This window comes from Podarcis bocagei, assembly GCF_964188305.1.
Source record: "Podarcis bocagei genome assembly, chromosome: 2".
Taxonomy (NCBI): domain Eukaryota; kingdom Metazoa; phylum Chordata; class Lepidosauria; order Squamata; family Lacertidae; genus Podarcis; species Podarcis bocagei.
Window position 1 is genome coordinate 37,814,570 of NC_138126.1, and position 19,625 is coordinate 37,834,194.

General features: G+C 40.5%; 1 protein-coding gene across 8 annotated transcripts in view; it reads left to right on the plus strand.

Annotated features, from left to right (window-relative positions):
* The window catches only part of LOC308581529 (contactin-6-like), a 210,434-nt gene extending 192,174 nt beyond the window's left edge, over positions 1 to 18,260 (plus strand). For 5 of the 8 annotated variants that reach the window (XM_081184028.1, XM_081184027.1, XM_081184029.1 and 2 more), the window contains 6 exons: positions 3,311 to 3,545; positions 3,883 to 3,998; positions 5,890 to 6,076; positions 11,043 to 11,155; positions 15,014 to 15,182; positions 17,680 to 18,260. In XM_081184028.1, coding sequence (XP_081040154.1) covers positions 3,311 to 3,545; positions 3,883 to 3,998; positions 5,890 to 6,076; positions 11,043 to 11,155; positions 15,014 to 15,182; positions 17,680 to 17,771 — 912 coding nt within the window. In that variant the 3' untranslated portion in view covers positions 17,772 to 18,260. Of the gene's footprint in view, positions 1 to 3,310; positions 3,546 to 3,882; positions 3,999 to 5,889; positions 6,077 to 8,204; positions 8,238 to 11,042; positions 11,156 to 15,013; positions 15,183 to 17,679 lie in introns of those variants that run through there. The other 3 variants (XM_081184031.1, XR_014005104.1, XM_081184033.1) reach the window with 3 other exon arrangements.
* Positions 18,261 to 19,625: the final 1,365 nt, after the last annotated feature.

The window sequence follows — 19,625 nt, forward strand, 5'->3', positions numbered from 1 at the left end:
GGTTGCCATTATACAGTGAGTAACGCCATTCCATATTGAGCAGAATAGTGTTCCTTGAGCAAAACAGGTTTATAACATTATGTGTGGCGTTGGAAAATGGATAAGGTTAAGTTTTTCTTCCTCTCTCATCATACCGAGAACCCAGGGTTGTGTGTGAAGACCCTCAAGACCTTCCAAAGAAAGACACAGTTGACACCAATATTAGTTTAAGGTTATTGGCATAGTTTTGGCCACAGCTTTATTGATTACAGAATGTGAGTGGTTTGCTTAGGCATTGGTTTGACTAGCTGCACCTACACCTCTGGCAAGGTAGCACTGACAACTGGACACTGGCAGAAGTCAGTAAGGGTAAACAGACTGGGGGAGCATTGGTCTTACCACAGACACAACCTCACCACAAAATGCTCCCTGGTGCTCTGACTTGGCCTTAACCCCTGGAAGGGGTAACAGCAGTGAGGTCTTTCTTGATGATCTCACCACAACACATGCTGTCTGGGAGGAGAATATGATTTACCACGTAAGTTTGAATGGTGGGAGATTTTCTGCATAGACAAATGAAAGTACTTCTTCAAACGGCACATAACTAAACTATAGATTTCAAAATGGCAAGATGATCAACATGGATGACTTTAAAAGGGTATTTAACCAAATTAACTGGGGCGAGGGTCACCAGAGGCTACTAGTCATGCTCATGGTTTGTGTGTGAATACCAGTTGCTGGGGAACACAAGAGTCATGTTCTGGCTATGGGAACCTCATAAGCCTCTGGTTGCTTCTGAAATAGGATGATGGCCTAGGCATACCTTTGGGGTGATTCAGTAGGGCTCTTCTTATGTCAAGTTTTTTAAGCCAGAAAATTGAGTACACTAAATATAGTAAAAGGATCCAGTTACAGATAGGTAGCCGTGTTGGTCTGCCATAGTCAAAATAAAAAAATTCCTTCCAGTAGCACCTTAAAGACCAACTAAGTTAGTTCTTGGTATGAGCTTTCGTGTGCATGCACACTTCTTCAGATACCTGGTATCTGCATGCACACGAAAGCTCATACCAAGAACTAACTTAGTTGGTCTTTAAGGTGCTACTGGAAGGAATTTTTTTATTTTGACTATAGTAAAAGATGATAAATACTTGAGTTTCCAACCTAAGAGGTTCTTTCTGCAAGTATTTCCCCCCCCCCAAAGTTAAAGAAAAAGAACACTCTTCATTGCAAAATGTGTAAATTGACAGAAATAAAGTGGCAAACTTTTTCTTTTTCTGTCCATAGTTCACTTATGCTGCCCTCACTCTCGGAATTTACTTTACAAAGATCAGTATGGCAAGAGTCCAGCGCATCTTTTGAGCTGTGTTCTTTTAACAAACAGCTGCATTACACCCCACTTTCTGAGAGAAAATGTTTCTCTGTCAGCATGTGACAGGGAACATGTAAAATGTGCTAGTCCTTTATTCCCATTGACTTGACAACTGACAGTTGCTTTCTGTGCATCACTCCAGAAAAAGAGACCAGGAACAAAGAGAGTATTTTGACTTATTAGGGAGAGAAAGGAAAAGAGCTTAGGCAGGAAGATGGACTTTTGGGGTTTCAGAAAGATTTCCAGAAATGACAAAAAAGACTCTCTTTAGCATTCAGTAACTTTTGTACCTTTCGGTTTAAAGGAATATGAATACCGAAAAATTGTGCCACATTATAAATTATGGGTTTTTTAAAAAAATGTATTTCCCAGAGTGCACACTCCAGCATTTCTTTTATCATATTTCTCTAACTGCTTTATGCTAGAAAAGTGACTCAGAGCACATGCAAGTTTCAAAAATGCTGTACATTAATCGGATTTTAACACTTGAGTTTTTATTTTGCAAAACAGAACACCACAATTCTTCTTTACTGAGATTAATTGATCAACCAGCCGGAATAAATTCAATATTACAGGAGCATCTCCCCAAAATTAAATAATCCAGCAAGTAGTATGAGACATTAGGTAGATGGGCAGATGATAGATATGCACATTTCCTGTCTCTCTAATATCAATCACTGCTATATATTGCAAGTCTGAACAAAGAACAGCAGCAAAAAACCACAAAGGTGTGATTACTTTTCTGGTATGTCCAGTAAATAAATAAATATTACTGCTGTATACTCACTTCTTGTCACAAGGGTAAGCAGTGAATGCTAAAAGCAATTTAAAAAAACAAATAAACATTCTATCTATGCATATAGCTACTTCCATCCATATCCAATTCTCAGTGGCATAGTATTGGTACTTTCTTACTGTGATAATATCTCAGTGCTTTATTGTATCATTGTATATTGATCCCCATGAACATACCTTCGTATTCCGCAGTGTCTATATGAACCCTAAAGATGATTAGTTCCTCTAATTTATTTCGGGATTCACCAACTTAGTTGGCTTTTAATGTTCTTCCTCTACCTTTGAAGCAGTGGTTCCTTTGAAGTGATTATGGGTATGATGTTTGACTAAAGAGCACAGATGAAGCCTTAATGGCTCCAATATTCCACCAGTGTTTCTTTTTCCATAAAGTATGTATAAGGAAAATGACGCCCTCATGAAAATAATATCAACATAGTCACCAGTGCATATTTTGTCCATTTGGTTTATTAAGAGAAAGATTGCTTTGGCCATACTTACAGATAGAAACATGGCAATGTTGAAACTATAGAATGTTAAAACTACAAAAATAGAATAAAAAATACTGGTTATATTCTGGTGACACACACTAAACTTACATGCAAATCTCGGGGCACTATGATCTGGGAAATGGCAATGGGAAAATGATTAACCCTTTCCCCAGACCTGCCAATTTGGACCGCATTCCCATGTGAGCTTTTAGTAAAATAGAAATACCAGGAGGTCCATTCATGAATCTAGTGTGCCTCATGTAGCATGGCCCAAATTTGCAGTCACCAAGTTGGTGTACACTTATATAGCAATAGTCACTTCCATTCTGTTGTCATTCTTTAAAAATTAGCAATTCAGCACTCCAAAGTGTGTGTAGGATGGTGGAAAATCAAAAGCAAAGTAAGATGATAATGAAATGAGTCTAATTTTTAAAATGTAGTGCATGCTTTTAATGCTGCTGATTAGGTCTTTTGTTTCTAAATTGATTGCCTCAATTGATTTATTTTTATTGTTATTTTCAATATTACATTGACTGATGGAGCAAACATTATTATCTTCTTGGAAGCACAGTCAACCAAATCAATACAACTAAAATATACTGATAGAGAGAAGATTCAATTAAAACAGCATATACAGTGCTTGCAAGTGGTTATTGATTGATTTTTATGCCTCTTGCAGTCAGTTCCTGAGGAACTACAATACGGGGAAGGTTTTGGCTATATTATTATGTTCCGGCCTCTGGGCTCTGCAAGCTGGACAAAGGCAGTGGTTGCCTCAGTGGAGGCATCCAAATACATCTATAGAAATGAAAGCATCCCACCCTTATTCCCTTTTGAAGTGAAAGTGGGAGTCTTCAATCATGAAGGAGTAGGCACAATGAGCCCAATATATATTGTGTACTCTGGAGAAGACGGTAAGCAAAATCATCCATGTTTTACCATTTTTGACATTGTTGGGTCTTCTTACTTTGGTGTAACTGATATCCGAACCATATTGTGAAGCGTTTGACATCACATCCTAGACAGTGGCATGGATGCATTGCTGTGCAATAATGTCATGGTGGTTCAATAGCTAAATTCACTACATCATAAGAAGTTGGTTGCCACAGGAAGTCTTTAGTTGTGAGAGATCAATCTTTTCATGATTTCTACAGATTTATAACCCCTTCTGTTTATTTTTCATTATAACAACTTGGTATTATATTGTGGTCTCTAAAATGTATGTTTTCTGTGCCACTATTGCTCTCCCAGAGCCACAGATAGCACCAACTGGAACCATTGTACAAAGTTTCTCAGCCTCAGAAATAGAAGTCTCTTGGAATCCTGTTGTGTGGAACAGACATACTGGAAGGGTTCTTGGCTATGAGGTGGGACACTTCATATGAGATTTTTGTAGTCAAATATAGCTGGTTCATTCATATATAGATATAGACTACCTTACCCTTCTGTCCCTTTTTCTTTTTGCCCCACAGTTCCCTAGGTTCTACTGTAACCTTTTCTGTTCACTTGCTGTATGCCAACATTTCATGTCCATTCTTTCTTGTCCCTCTCTGCTTCCAGCCTCCCAGTCAAGCTCCACTTTTAACTGCTATTTTCCTGATTTTCAAGATCGTTTCATCCCGTTATTCTATTTGACTCCTCCTTTCCAACACACCATCTTCTCTGCTATTTCATTAATAGCCTTTCTGGTTTCTTGCCTCCTGAGCACCAGCATTCTTGCAACACAGCTTTTCAACCTCAACCTCTCCTGCTTTTGTATACATATCCTCTAGTCCAATGCCTTGCATGTGATTATTTGCAGACAGATTGGTCTCCTTTCAACTTTGAATAAGATTCTGGGGTTGTTGTTTTTTTAGACAAACTCGCCCTGTGCAATTAGAATCTCTGTAAATATTCCATGGGGACGTGGGTGGCGCTGTGGGTTAAACCACAGAGCCTAGGACTTGCCGATCAGAAGGTCGGTGGTTTGAATCCCTGCGACAGGGTGAGCCTCTGTTGCTTGGTCCCTGCTCCTTCCAACCTAGCAGTTCAAAAGCATGTCAAAGTGCAAGTAGATAAATAGGTACCACTCCAGCGGGAAGGTAAACAGCGTTTCCGTGTGCTGCTCTGGTTTCGACCAGAAGCAGCTTAGTCATGCTGGCCACAGACCCGGAAGATGTACGCCGGCTCCCTCAGCCAATAAAGCGAGATGAGCGCTACAACCCCAGAGTCAGCCACGACTGGACCTAATGGTCAGGGGTCCCTTTACCTTTACCTTTAAATATTCCATGATTCACTGGAGGGCAGCTTACAGATTGGCAATGGGAGGTAGCAAATTGCACTGTCTGTGCATTCTATTATCTCAAACCAGATAAACCATTTTCTTTCTTAGATTCCTTTCTTTAGTAGCTTTTAATAGCCATGGGTTGCATCCAATGTTGTCGTAGTACTCATGGAATGATTTCCCTCTCTCTTGTATCCCCATTCCCCCCACCCCAAGGCAGGGGGAGCTGTTCTGCAGGGTTTGTGGAAAGATAGTTTGCAGTTTTGCAAACCTTGACTTCACACACAAAAAGGGCCCAAAAGGGTCTTGGCTCAATACTAGTGAATGGTCTCTGCATGCAGGAGGTCCCAAGTTCAATCCCTGGCATCTCCAGGTAGGATTGGGAGGTACTCTTGTCTAAAGTCCTGGAGAGCTGCTGTCAGGGTCTCACTCAGTATAAGGCAGCTTCCTATGTTCCCAAGCCTGCTGAAACCTCCTCTTGTGTGGGGATGGTGCCACTGTAACTACATTTGCTGCTGAATCTCAGAGTGGATGGTCTCGTTCAGAAAGCACATGCTCTTCCACATCAAACAACTGTTAGAGCTCAAAGGGAGGCCTAAGTCAATAGTTATTGAATTGTAACTACATGGGCAAGAAACATAATAATTAAGATCTCTCTAGGAATCCTCTTTCATTTCATTTCTTTTTCCTTTTTCCTTCATGGTTTAATTATAGATTGACAAGCTCTTAAGCATTACTCACCTTATCAAAGTTTCCCCTTTGGATAGCTATAAAAGCAAAGGAGTCCTAATTTGTTTATGTGTGGATTCCCCCCCCCCCCGGTTTGTATTCAGGATGCAAGAAATGCTATAAATATTCATGCCTGCTTTTATATCCTGACAGCTTCAATTACAAAATCAGCTGTCCCTCTTGAAGCATTACTTGTCTACTTGTCTTCTTTCCAATCAAGATTGTAATTGGAGAAAAAGCAATGAACCCTTGCTCTTAAACTTTAGGTCTTGTACTGGACGGACGACTCAAGGGATTCTGCAACTGGCAAAGTCAGAGTCAACGGCAACATCACGGCCAAAAATATCACCAGCCTCAGGGCCAATACAATGTATTTTGCCACAGTGAGGGCTTTCAACACAGCTGGGACTGGACCATCCAGTGTCCCAGTTAACGTCACTACAAAAAAAGCACGTGAGTATCTTAAACAGCCAATGAATTTTTAAAAAAGCACAAGTGCACTTGACTCACAGTAACCTGCTGCAGCATAACTTTGCCTAGTAGAAAAGCATCATAAAGTTCCACAACTAGTATGTCTGTCCTATATTTCAACAGGAAGTGATGATACTGGGTGCTGAACTACAATAACTGATAAAGTTGCCACCTTTTAAAAAAATGCAGTGCTTAAGTACTGCATGGGTATTGTAAATATGTCTGTGTGTTACTAAATGAAAAGTCCTCCCCTTCATTCAGAGACTGATTGGGCACCCAGCTTTCCCAACACGATTAAATCAATAATCGCAAGCAGTACACCAGCCAGTTCACTTCACCACATGAAGTAAACCACACAATTTACAAAATTTCAAAGGGATTAATGTGGGTCACCATGAAGTGCCCAGCCCACCATATTTCTTTGCTGTCCAAGTGCTACCCTTCCTTCCCGGAAGTACAGGCAGCTGTGCAAGGCAGACCCCTAAGAAAGCAACACCTTGGATTGGGAGACAACCAACTCAGATGGAAATGCCAGGCACCTCTGTCTGTTTCAAGTCTTGGGCTAATTTTCAACAGCTCCTGTCCAGGAAATGAGTTGCCACAGGCCTGCAGTTTCTCTACAGGATTTATTGCAAATGCTTTCTACAGATGCACCTCTGGGGAGGTGGGGGAATGATTGTGTCATGAACTGTACTTGTCAAAAGCATGGGGCAGAGTACTCTTCCATTCTTCTCTTGCACAGCTCTCATTGACGGCTACCTCGTGTTACAAAATTCCTGCATGGACGATACGTGAACACGGCAGACTAGGGGGTCTAATAATACAACACCAACATTCGGCACACATACCCTGCTTCTCATGCTCCATTCTCAATAATAATTGCAGCATCCTCTGTGGTGCCCCCCAATGCTCAGCACCCAGTGCGACCAAACCGGTCATGCTTCCCTAAATCTGCCTCTGCTAACAGTAAGCAGTTATAAATCAATGAATTAAGTCCAGTCCTTTTAACAGAATCTAGTACAGGGGTCAACAACCTTTTACAGCCATGGACTGGTCCACCCTCCATCCGACCATGTGGTGGGCTGGACTATATTTTGGAGAGGAAAAAAAAGTATGAATGAATTCCTATGCCCCACAAATAACCCAGAGATGCATTTTAAATAAAAGGACACATTCTACTCATGTAAAAACACGCTGATTCCCGGACCATCCGCGGGCTGGATTTAGAAGGTGATTGGGCCAGATCCGGCCCCAAGGCCTTAGGTTGCCTACCCATGATCTAGTATGTGTATCATTTGATGGATTTTGTTACTTGTTTGGGAAATACTCCTTTTGTCATTTTGAAGGCTTGATCACATTTACAGCTGGAATTTCTACTAACCTTCAGTTGAACAAGGTGCATGTAACATTAGAAATTTCAGCACCTTAAGAATAGCAGGAAAAAGAAAAGGGTGAGGATATGAGATGGTCCTTTTGTTTGTTCTTCCTTTCCATTGTTAAAAATGGAGGAAAATAACATTTTGGCTCAAGGAGCGTGGCTGCTTCATTATAGCACTACTGCAGAAAATCTATAGTTCATCAAAGGGTTAGAAGTGTTCCACACTCATTCATTTCAATAGGCCTTTGTGCACCTGAATGCTGGATTGTTTTTATGGGGTTTAATGAGTATATATCTGTTTTCAGTTTCTCCCAGTAGTGCCAGACAAAAGCCTGGTACAACCTGTAACTTCAAAATAGTGTGGAAAGAGAATATCCTAGCAGCCAAGAAGAATCACATCACATTTGAACTGTGATGTATTGTGAGGAGTCTAAACTGACATACCTTAAAATTCCAGAGGAAAAATTAGAATATGGTGTAAATATTCCCTCAGTTTCCCTCTTTGATTAAGCATCATTGGAAATGCATGAGAGCTGGAATGGTGTTCATAGTCCTCTGTGAAAATATCTCAATGTTCTCCACCTATCTTCCATTGATTTGATGAGCCTACTATTCATCCTTCTCATTCAAAATCACCTTGGGCTTACGAGAAATAGTGAGTCCCCAGTAATACCTTTTAATTAACTGGAACATCACCTTGCCCTTTTTCGTTTAACTCTTTCTCCTTTTTAGGTTACGTATGGAGAGGTGGCCACTAATGCACAGGTAAAGGGTGTTTTGTGGTTATTCATTTTTAATGCATGCAGAATCCTTATAAACACTCTTCTGCATAGTGCACATCAAAGAGGGAGTGGACGGGATGAGGACTTCAAACATTTTCCATATCTTACACTCAATGATAGAAGAGAACATAGAATTTGGGTGGAGGAAGTATCATAAAAATGGGGGGGGACAACAAATCCATAAAATGGGTTGGATTCAGAGTCTCCATGAGCAAATGCTGCTTCTGGGGTGCTTCAACAGAGGAAAGTAGGGGGTATAAGTGATTCTTCATTGATTCTTTCTTCCCCCTGCAGCCCCCTGTATGTCCAGAAAAACTGTTCTGTGGGGTTGGAGGATACTCTGGAACAGTGTGGGAGGTGATACCCTCCTCCCTCGCCCAGCCCTATCATTGGGCAGAATGAGATGGCCACCTCAGGAATCTGAATTTGACATCAGGAAAGGGCAACAAATTGTGATTTTTACATTTATTATTATTATATTCTCACTCCCAGATGCAACCCATTGCATTTTAGTAAGGACATGGAAGTGAGAATCAGACAAAAAAAAAAATCAAACTATTAACAACAACAACACAACTAATAGATTTTACTTGTGGACTAACTTGCATAGTAAAGTGAACTATGGATTGTTTCGATTTCACCTTTTCTAGCTTTATATTTTTACACTGCATCCTAAACACACTTGCTAGTAATTCAGCCTACTGAACACAGCATGACTTGCTTTTTAGGAAGCATGCATAGGATTGTGCTGTTAGTCTTTCACAGGTATATGAAGTGTACCTCTCATACAAGATGGTACCTGAAATTGCAGAAGACTCATTAACAAGGTCATCTGTTGCATCACAATCCTCCTATTGGATAGTTATGTTCAGTATAACATAGCAGAATGTAATATAGTCCTCTCCAGAAAGAACTATATCCTCACATGTTCATGGATGCATTGATGGGAGAGTTGTGTGGGAATAGGACAATGTGAACCATCTGCTAATCTCCATGCAGTCTGATCTTCTTCCTGTCTTTTGAACTGCACATATTCAGCAGGGAGAACCTATACACCTCTAACTGAATCCACAATTAAGGTTCATCTGCACAATTGGGATTCCAATTTACATAGAGAACACCTGAACGCATATAGGTGGGCAGGCCCTCCACCAAATGCAAGGAAGTTTGGAGGGTGGAGCTGGAATGGATGAAGGGAAATTTCTGAAGAGGACTTAATGAAATAAAATTAGGCATCTTGAGGGAAGCTTGTCATTGGCTGAAATGCCAGCTATAGAAGGCTCAAATAAGTATCCTTCCACACAGTTCTATCTTCCTACTTCACAGAACAATGATGTGTGGGAATGTGCACCATATAACTTTGGAGATAGTAAGAAATCTGGTTATACTTTGTATATTTTTTTCCAGCTGTGAACTTGTGGTCAGTCTTTATATGGACAAAAAGAAACTGTTTCAATTACTTTTAATCATTTGCTTAGTTGTTTCTCATCAAAACTCTTCTGTGTCTTTTTAAATAAAATCAGATCAGAGCTAAGAAATATGTCTAGAATTTTCCAACTATCTTTGTGAAATAAATATTTATGGAATAAGATATATTTATGCCTTTCCACTTATGCAGGCATGTACTGTAGATAATATATTTCACCAGTTGGCAGTGACTACCCAGTAAGAGTCTTGTCTCAGTACCCCTTGAACCAAGACCCCAAGAAATGGCACACACAGGGCATTAAAAGCTTGAGGGATTTTTTTTTACCAGAATCAGGCCTGGAAATGAGCAATGGGTGCTCAAAGGACTAAACAAGCACCTCTCCATCTCAGTTGAAGTCTGACCTGAAGAAGAGTTCCTGGCTTCAAATCATCTGTTCCAGATGCCTCCACTGTCCCTACCAACCCTACTAGTTTTCCCTGAAAACCAATAACCCTGCCCTGCACCCACCCACAACAGGCACTTCTGTTCACTAGAGATGGGAGAAGATTTTGGTTTCCTCCACAATTTGCAGCAAGCCTGCATGGTTTATAGCCCACCAATCATGCTCAGATTGAAACATGGACATGCAGTTTCGATCACATGTGTACAACCTTTCCAGGCATGATTTGTTCCAGCTTGCTTTCTCTCCCCCCCCCCTTTTATTTTTTTTAGTGAGGTGGTTTAGCTGACTCCTCTTATCTGTTCTTTCTAAAAGACATTACTTGAGAAAAAGATGGCAACCTCCATATACCTATGGGGGTGGCCACCTTCCCTCCCTCTGCATATGGCACCCCTGAAAACCAACCAGGGACATTGTACAGAAAAAGAAAGGGTACCCACATAGGTATACGAGGGTTGGCATCTACTTCACTATACAATTCCCAGGACCGGGAAGAACATCATAACGTATTGCCACTTGCGGGGTTTTATGAGTCAAATGCTTTTGGTGAGTGTGGCAAGCATCACATTCCCTAGTTGGTTTGAGCTACATGATACATCCCAGGCCAATGATTGTGGAATAACTGTGGAACTTTAAATGAAGTATCTTCCCAGCATCTGGGTACAAAAGCATACAGCTAGCCAGATTGTGGGCTCTATTAATAATGTAATTTGTTAATACAGTTTTTTGATCAGTGGGTTCTGTTCTTCCCCGCCTGTTATGAATAGAATTTGCTTTTCACATAGGAAAGGCGATTGCAATAAGAGTCTTTAAATAGTTACTTTGAGTTTGAATCAGTCATATCTGAGTACTTTTCATGTTAACAGTTCGTGCAGCTTCTGTCTGGAAATGATGCATATTGTCCTTATCTTTTATTAAAGCCCCAAGTCAACGCCCAGCCAACATTGCCTGGAAACTGACAAATTCGAAGATATGCTTGAACTGGGAGCATGTGAAAACAATGGAAAATGAGTCTGAAGTACTAGGCTACAAAGTAAGTATGTTAAACATAGGAACTCCTGTGAGTGGCTGTATTTTAAGTAAAGTATTGCTATTTTTTATTTGGATCTAAAAAGCAATTATATTCCTTCATCATCTTATTAAGTGAAATGTATTGAAGTACAGAGCATGTGCTATGTTTGATGGGCACTCAGATAATAAAAGTGGACTATCCTGAGATCCCAGAGAATCTAGTTAAGTGACTCTGTAGTCAGTGCAGAAAACTGTTTTCACATGAAACATAAGTGGTGAACGTAAATACGAAATGTCAATGAGTCTTACGCAAATCATGCTGCCACAAATGTTGTTCTTTTTGAAATGGAAAATATCATTCCAAAGACTATGGTATATGCAGAAGCTTTAACCACAAAGGAGATGACTGACCACAATTTAAATTAAGAACCAAAAGGCTATTCTTCATCATCACATCTATACATCGAAGATCAGACAGATATCCTATGTCATCAGTCACATCAGTCGAAGACATAGGTTTCATTGAGGTGAATATATGAGGCTGTACCAGTTCTCCAGATTGCGGGCTTAACTTGACTAAGTGGCCTTCTATATCCCCCTCCAAAAAAATCCATCACTGCTCCATGTAGAAAACTAGAATGGTAAATGTAGGCTAGAACCCTTTCCCCTGAGAATCTAGTTCTCTACATATATAGGTTGTTTGTTTGTTTGTAGAACATACATATGCACCCCACTCTGCCATCTAAGGCTGCAATGAGAACTTGGCAAATTATTATTATTATTATTATTATTATTATTATTATTATTATTATTAATAATACCCCACCCATCTGGCTGGGTTTCCCAAGGAAACACAAGAGGAGTTGTAAATTCCTGATTTTATCTACAGTTTAGTAGTCCGTGGTTTTATGGATGGTATTTTATATTATTGCATTATTGTATTATGAACCATGCTATGATCCTAAATGGATTAAGGGCAGTCTATAAGAGAATCAGATAAGTAAATCAGTTCAAAATAACAGGATCTTTATCATGTGACTCTTTACCTTGTTAGTCATGTTAGTCAAACTGGGTTGAAAGCCATCAAATATAAGAAGGGAAGTGATCCCTTTATTCTTGTTATCCCTATGCATGATCTGAGCAGAGTGTGCTGAGGAAACATCTGACCAATTTCTCTGTCTCTGATACATGGCTATCACCTGCAGTTGCCATGTGGAGATGTACTATGGAAAGGGAGGGAACAAGGAGGGATATGGTTTCTATCTCTGCCTCCTCTCTTGAACTAGATGGACTAGTTATCGGCTCGCTTTGCACATCAGGTTCAACCATGCCTAAGACATGGTCTAATGATCACCTGCAGATTATCACAGTAACTATGGCTTGTTTTTTCATACTCTGCCCTCCCTCCACGCCACCTACTTCATACCTTCAGCTGTTTCTCCATCTAACATGCCTTAAACCTTTGTGGCAGCATCTGCTACCATTGCCTAACCCAATAGAATCATAGAATTGTAGAGTTCGAAGGGACCCTGAGAGTCATATAATCCAAAGCCCTACAATGCAAGAATCTCAACTAAAGCATCCATGGCACATGGTCATCCAACCTCTACTTAAAAACCTCTAAGGAAAGAGAGTCCACAGCCTCACAAGGGAGTCCATTCCACTGTTATTAGTTCATCCTGATGTCTAGTCTTCTTTCTTGTAACTTGAACCATTGGTTCAGATCCTGCCTTCTGGAGCAGAAGAAACAAGCTTGTTCCATCTTCCATGTGACAGCCCTTTAGGTTTTTGAAGATGGCTATCATATCTCCTCTTTCCCAGACGAAAGATACCCAACTTCCTTAACAATTTCTCCTAAGTTTGGTTTTCAGATGCTTGATCATCTTGACTGCCCTCCTCTACACATGTTCCAGCAGACACAGATGCCTTCCATTTTTCTTGTTGGAATTGCCTGCATTTCTGCTCTCAGTAGTTCAGCTTTAAGAAACTCATCATTTTGGACTCTCTTCTCTTTCAGTATTTCTGACCATGAGATCTCACCCAGTAGTTCCATTAAGATTTTTGAAATCAGCCTTCTTAAAGTCCAGAATGCATGTCCTACTTCATTCAGCTTTCCCTTGCCTCTGTATAATGCAGTGGTTTTCAAAGGGTGTGGTGTACCACACTGGTGAGGCAGGAGATGATGGCAAGTGTGGTTGGAAGATTCAAGATAATCAAAGAAACATTTGAACATTTCAGTGTAGTATAGTATAAATTTGTTTTTATTTGTAAAATATGAATAGAAAACTTTTCAAAATGAGAGCAAGAGCATCAAGTGATACTACAAGCTCACATCTCTTATTGAGTTTGTATACATACTTAAGGTACATATGTAAGAGACTTGGTTATAATTCTATTTTGGGAACGATTCATGTTTTATACTTTCTGGATGTCCAATTATATTACAAAGTAGTTATGTTCTGTGTTATAAATCAAGTACTGTTGGAGTTGTTTCTTTTGGTTTTCCAATATATTTCTTATCCATTAAAAAAACACTGGTGTAGCCCAAACATTTTTTTATTCTGAAAGTGTGGCCCAGAGGAAAAAAGGTTTGAGAACCACAGGTATAATGAAACCCAAGAAGACATGATCACTTCCTCCAAAAGTTCTCAGTAGTTCCACTTTGTTGATCAGTTTCTCCCTGTTGGTGAGGACCAGGTCCAAGAGAGATCACCCCCTTGTTGTTTATTCCACCTTCCATAAAATGGAATTGTCAGCTAGGCAACTGAGAAATGGTCTGTCACCACATCCCTCTCTACAGGTCAGCTGTGAGATCAATAAATAAGTTGACTTTGTGCCTGCCTTCTTTAATTCTTAATCACAACATAAAAATGGTGCCATTATCAAAGAACTGGTTCCCCCATTCTTTCTGACATGGGGCAATAACAAATCTCTACTACTTTGCAAATAGTATTCCTGTATCTGGCCCCGTGAAATATATGTATTTAGCTGAGCTGGTGCCAGCTTGAATGAAATATTATTTGGGGGGGAGGTAAGCCCTACCCCACATAATTGATCACAAGATGATCACACACACCATTGATCACACACACCTTTTGAATGACAATGGCCATTAACTTTGGGGGAGGGGTGCCCCCTGAAAGATTTTATGGGTGGGTTCAAAGGGACCTTGGCCCCTAGAAGTTGGCTCCAATGGAAGGCACTTACAAGGAGGCAAGGAATTCCTGTGACAAGGGCTTGAGCAGCACACTCAACTCAGTAGCAAATGGGGCAGGCAAAGTTGCATTGCTTACCTGACTTCTCAACACTGCACTCCACTGCCAGTTACTAAGAGGGGTGAAGTGGTGGAGAGCATCAGATTGGTGTAGCACTGGCAAAGCAGGTAAGCAGATTTGCTCTGCCCGCACAGCCCATCTGGCTGCTACTGATTTAGCCATTGGAAAGCTCTGAGAAGGAAGGAAATAAGTGCATTTAACTCTCATGGCTGCAGCTCAATGGAAATCACACATTATGCAAATGTGTCCACAACGGCAACTTTTTACATTGTGGAACCCCTTGGGCTGCTTTAAGGAACCCCAGAAGCTCCAAGGAACACAGTGAGAAGTGCTGGATTATAAGGTTGAAGATGTGGCGCTGCATGAAAGACAGGGAGGCATTGTGAACATATCCGTGCACCTCTTCAGATTCCACATGGGGAATCTCCATAGGGATTTCTTGTAAGCAACTGGAGCGGTCTGTGTTTTTGCTGAATGTGCCCACAGGGTGCTTGAAAATACGCTGCAGAAATGTTTGAGAACACAACCCACCATGCAGAGAAGCCTTAACAAAAGCAAGCGGCAATAATATAACAGGTCCTGCCCTTCTCTTGTTTTATATTTAGATTCTGTATAGGCAAAACCGACAAAGCACCACTCATATATTGGAGACAAACAGTACATCCGCTGAGCTGCTGGTACCTTTCGAAGAAGATTATCTCGTAGAAATAAGAACTGTGAGCGATGGAGGGGAAGGGAGCAGCAGTGAGGAAATTAGGATTCCAACCATGTCCAGTGAGTTACCTCAACCCCCCCCCTTCCCCAACACTGTTGCTGTGGTCCCTCGACTGCTGGGAAGAACTAAAGCTGGATAGACCTTTGACACTAACTTGATATTATGGTACCAGGTAAACCTGGGAACAGTCTCTTACGTGCCTGGTTGGGAAAAAGGAAAACCAATTAACATGAGGGGGGAAATGCAGCAGAATTTTCAGGGGGCTGCAGATCTGCGGCTTGCTGATTTAAGTGGAGGCTGCAGCTGTGTGGAAATCAGTTACTGGGTCGGGTTGAAATTAAACTCTTCAGCATAATAATCCTCGTTATTTACTATTTTAAAGGTTCCTAAAATATGCTGAGGACTGCGTATAGGTTTAAACAGCCAATGTCTCTGCCCACAGGCTCCCAGTTATTTATTTTAACTGAAGGGGAGGGGAGATGGAGGGACGAAGAAACAGTTTGCCTATTCCTATGCAAAACAAGGGGTTGGTTTCCTCCCCCCCCCCCCCAATTATAGGCACCTGCACCTGTGAACTAACTGAACTGAAAAAAATCTCATGACCTATTCACACCTGCGGCCAGTGCTTTTTTTTCTTTAAAAAATGTTTAGGGGGTACTCTCATTTTTCTACTCATATTGAGACCAAACTTAGATTCACAAAATGTTTAGGGGTATGCATCCCGTCCCCCCAAAAAAGCACTGCTTGCGGCCATCAATTTATCAACAGGCATGTGTGAACTGTGGGAACAGGGAGTCGTTCAACTGGAAAGAAAACAAAAGGGAGGCGAAAGGAGAAACAATGAGAGGGTATTGCAAAAGATAAAATAACATGAACATGGAGACTAGGGGGCAATTCTGTGCAAAAGGGGGCAAGAAACAAGAGATAGAAAATGGATGATTTCAAGATTGATACTAGAAAGATAAAAAGCAGAAGAAATGGAAAGAGTGTACAGAAGTGAGATGACAGCTTAGTTCATTCAGGTGAAGGAACACCCTTACATGGAGCTTTAGGTAGGGTACATCACTGTACTAATCAGTACATGTTTCAACAAAAGCTACTGAAGAGGGCCTTAAGGGGATTTGGGGCAGGGGCAGGATATGGTGCAAAGCATGGGGGCAAATCCAGGTGTCCTCTCCACGTCCTCCCTGCCCTCCAATGATTCTTAAATAGTTGTTATTTTAAACCAGCTCTAGTAGTCTGGTACTGATGGCTGGTTCTGCCTCTGCATAGGGAATCAGAATGCACAGAGCGCTGGAATAAGGAGATAATACGTTACCAGGGCTGGGAGCTTAGCCGTCATTCTCCACTGCACATCAATGTCATGTCATGCCAAAGTTTATTTCTGGGTGGCTTTTCAGCCAAAGAGCCACCAAAGTGGCTCACTAAAGTTAAAATGCAAGTATAAAATGTAAGTAAAAGAACGAGAGGCACATTACAAAATGCAAATTCAAAGCAGCGATCTCACTTTGTATGGATTTCTGCTACTTCCCGCATTAAAATATTTGGATGAAGGGCAGATGCAAATGGTCTAATTAAATAAATAATAGCGCATTAAAAGGTTTTTTTAAAAAATATATACAGCATCAGGGGCTCTGAAAACCAACTCCACTATCATAGAAGGCCTGGGGGCAGTACATGGCCATCCACTAGGAAAAGTAAATAGAAGTTATGAAATGTGCATCTTGAGAAAGTCAGTTGCAAGGGCTCATTCCCCCCAGGCAGGAGGCATGATGACCCATTTCAAGTAACCCGACCACAGACACTCCAAAGACTTTGGTGGGTGAGCAGTTTCATATGGGTAGAGTTAGGTTGCAAAGCTGGTGTTGTTCTATTGAATGGTACCATCAGGACAAGACTTTGGGGCAGAAATCCAGGTACCTACACATGAATTAACCTGAGGGCCCCAAATACTTCCAACACCTGGCAAGCATGCTGTAAGCAAAGTGATATACATTTCCAGCTTAAGGGGGGTGGGGCTCCCTTGTAATATAATTAAGTCAAGAGTTCAGAATAATCTAATTGCCCCACTGCTTTCCTTGACTGAAATCCAAACACAAAATATTAACTGGTTTGTGGGTTGAATGTCCTAGGTCAGGCACAGGCAAACTCGGCCCTCCAGATGTTTTGGGACTACAACTCCCATGATCCCTAGCTAACAGGACCGTGGTCAGGGATGATGGGAGTTGTAGTCCCAAAACATCTGGAGGGCAGAGTTTGCCTATGCCTATCCTAGGTACTTTATACTTTATGCATTGAACTGTACAGTTGCAAGTCTTTCACCAACGGTGGAATGAAACAGAACAATGAAACAGTGCTCCTCAAAGTGCCGTCATAGTCAACTAATAGTATTAGACCTCATCCTCCTGAAGAAAAAAAATAATCAACATGATGGGTGGAGGGAAACATGCAAAGTAAAGCATGGTGATTATTAAGCACATTAAAACCAGCTCTTATCAATAATGCCTCGAGTATGTGAATTTGAGTGTACTTTTCTATCTCTCTTTCTTTTTGCAGGTTTAAGCTCCAGAGGGATGTATACCTGCGGCTCTGAAGATTACATAATGACAACTAAGATTATGATTCTGGTTTATATACTCAGCTCCTGAGTATTTTGTTGAACGGAGCCAGCAAGCAGCCATTGGACTTTTGAAAACAAAGCAGCCATTGATGGTCAGAGACTTTCCTCCCTTTCACATATTGGCACCTGTCATCTCTGAAAATGGATTCTATTGAGAAAGATAATGAATTGCCCTTTAAAATGTAAATATAATTGATTTCTTTCTCTTTTTTTAAAGCATATTTGAGTTTAAGATGTCCCCAAAATGAACAGAACAGAGCCAAAATTGTAAAAAAGAAAGAAAGAAAAAGAAAGCTAGTTTGTATTGCAGGGATCTGTTGTGAAAATCCAGTATATCTGTATGAGTTGCAGATGTACAAGATATCTACAACAACAAAACCCAGTGATCAATATGAAAAAGGCTTGCAGTTGTTTGTGATGTATAACATTAGCTGATCTGTATTTCTCACTTTGGTCTGTAATGAAACACTGTTTACTGCATTTTCAGATTTAATAAAAAATATTTCTTTACAATTTCCCCCATTTTTATCAGTATCTTGGACTAACTGAAGACTTCATTCGTAGCATGTGTATATTCTGATTTAAAATTTAAAATGAAGAAGCCATGCCAAATGAATTAACATGGATGTTGTTTTCAATGATAAACATTAAAATCAGAATATTAAGGATACTGAAGTCCCATAGACATATTCACATAAGGATGGGCTTCTTTTGTTTCTCTAGATTATACCCGTAGCCTGCATTTTGAAAATACAGTTTGAAAACTAGTCATAGTGTAGTTGTGAAAGGTGCTCATACAAGATTTTCATCAGATATTTCCATGGATGATAGGCTAACTGTACTATGGTTGAAGAAGTCCTTCCTGCTGAATCTTCCAATATTCACTTTCATTGGATGACCTCAAGTTCCAGTATTATGCAAAAGGGATCAATTTTATTTCCAAAATTCCTAAACATGGATTTTCACAGCTGCAACAGACTAGGTCAATATATTCATTAAGCCCAAGATCTCTTTCCTGGTCTGTCGGTGCCTGTTCAAATCCATTAACATAGAAGTGACAGTAGGATTTTTTGCTCCAAAGTACATCATTTCATAATCACTTGCAGTGAACTGCATCTGCCATTTTGCTGCCTGTTCACTCAGTTTGGAAATATCTTTTGGAGGTTCTTTGAAATCACTTTTTGTTTTTTACTAGCCTGAATAATTGTGTGTCACCAAACAACATGGCCATGTCACTGATTATCCCTGACTCCAAATCATTTATGAACATATTAAAAAGCACTGGTCCCAAAGCAGATCACTGGAAGATCCCATTTGTTACATCCATCTATGGTGCAAAGTCTCCAGTTATTCCTACTCTCTGCTACTTCTTGTTCTGTGAGTTACTTACCCATAAGGGTCTCTTTCCTCTTACCCAGTCCTTTGGTGAGAGACTTTATCAGAAGCTTTTTAAAATTCCAAGAATGCAATATCTAGTGGACCGTCCACTCATGCTAGAAATTAAACCTTGTACTTCCTGCATGCCAAACATGTGCTCTACAATTGAGCTACATCGTTTCCCCTAATACTTCCCATTAGTATATCAGGAAGCCAAAAACAACAGATCTGTTCATCCTCTCAAGAGCAAATGTGGTAAGTGAGGCAGTAATATACAGAGTCCAGCTGACTGTTCTAAGCTGCAGCCTCCATGGAATAACCTTTTCTTTCTTTCTTTTTCTGGTAGGAAAGAGAAATGAGCTTTTCATTTCCATCTTCATCTTCGCATGTGCAAATCTGATTAAACCTCTTGACCTACTGAGTTTGTAATTCAGACCTTGAATAAGTGGATATATAAAATTCCTCAGGAATAAGTCTAGATTGACAAACGGCTCATTTTTCTGTC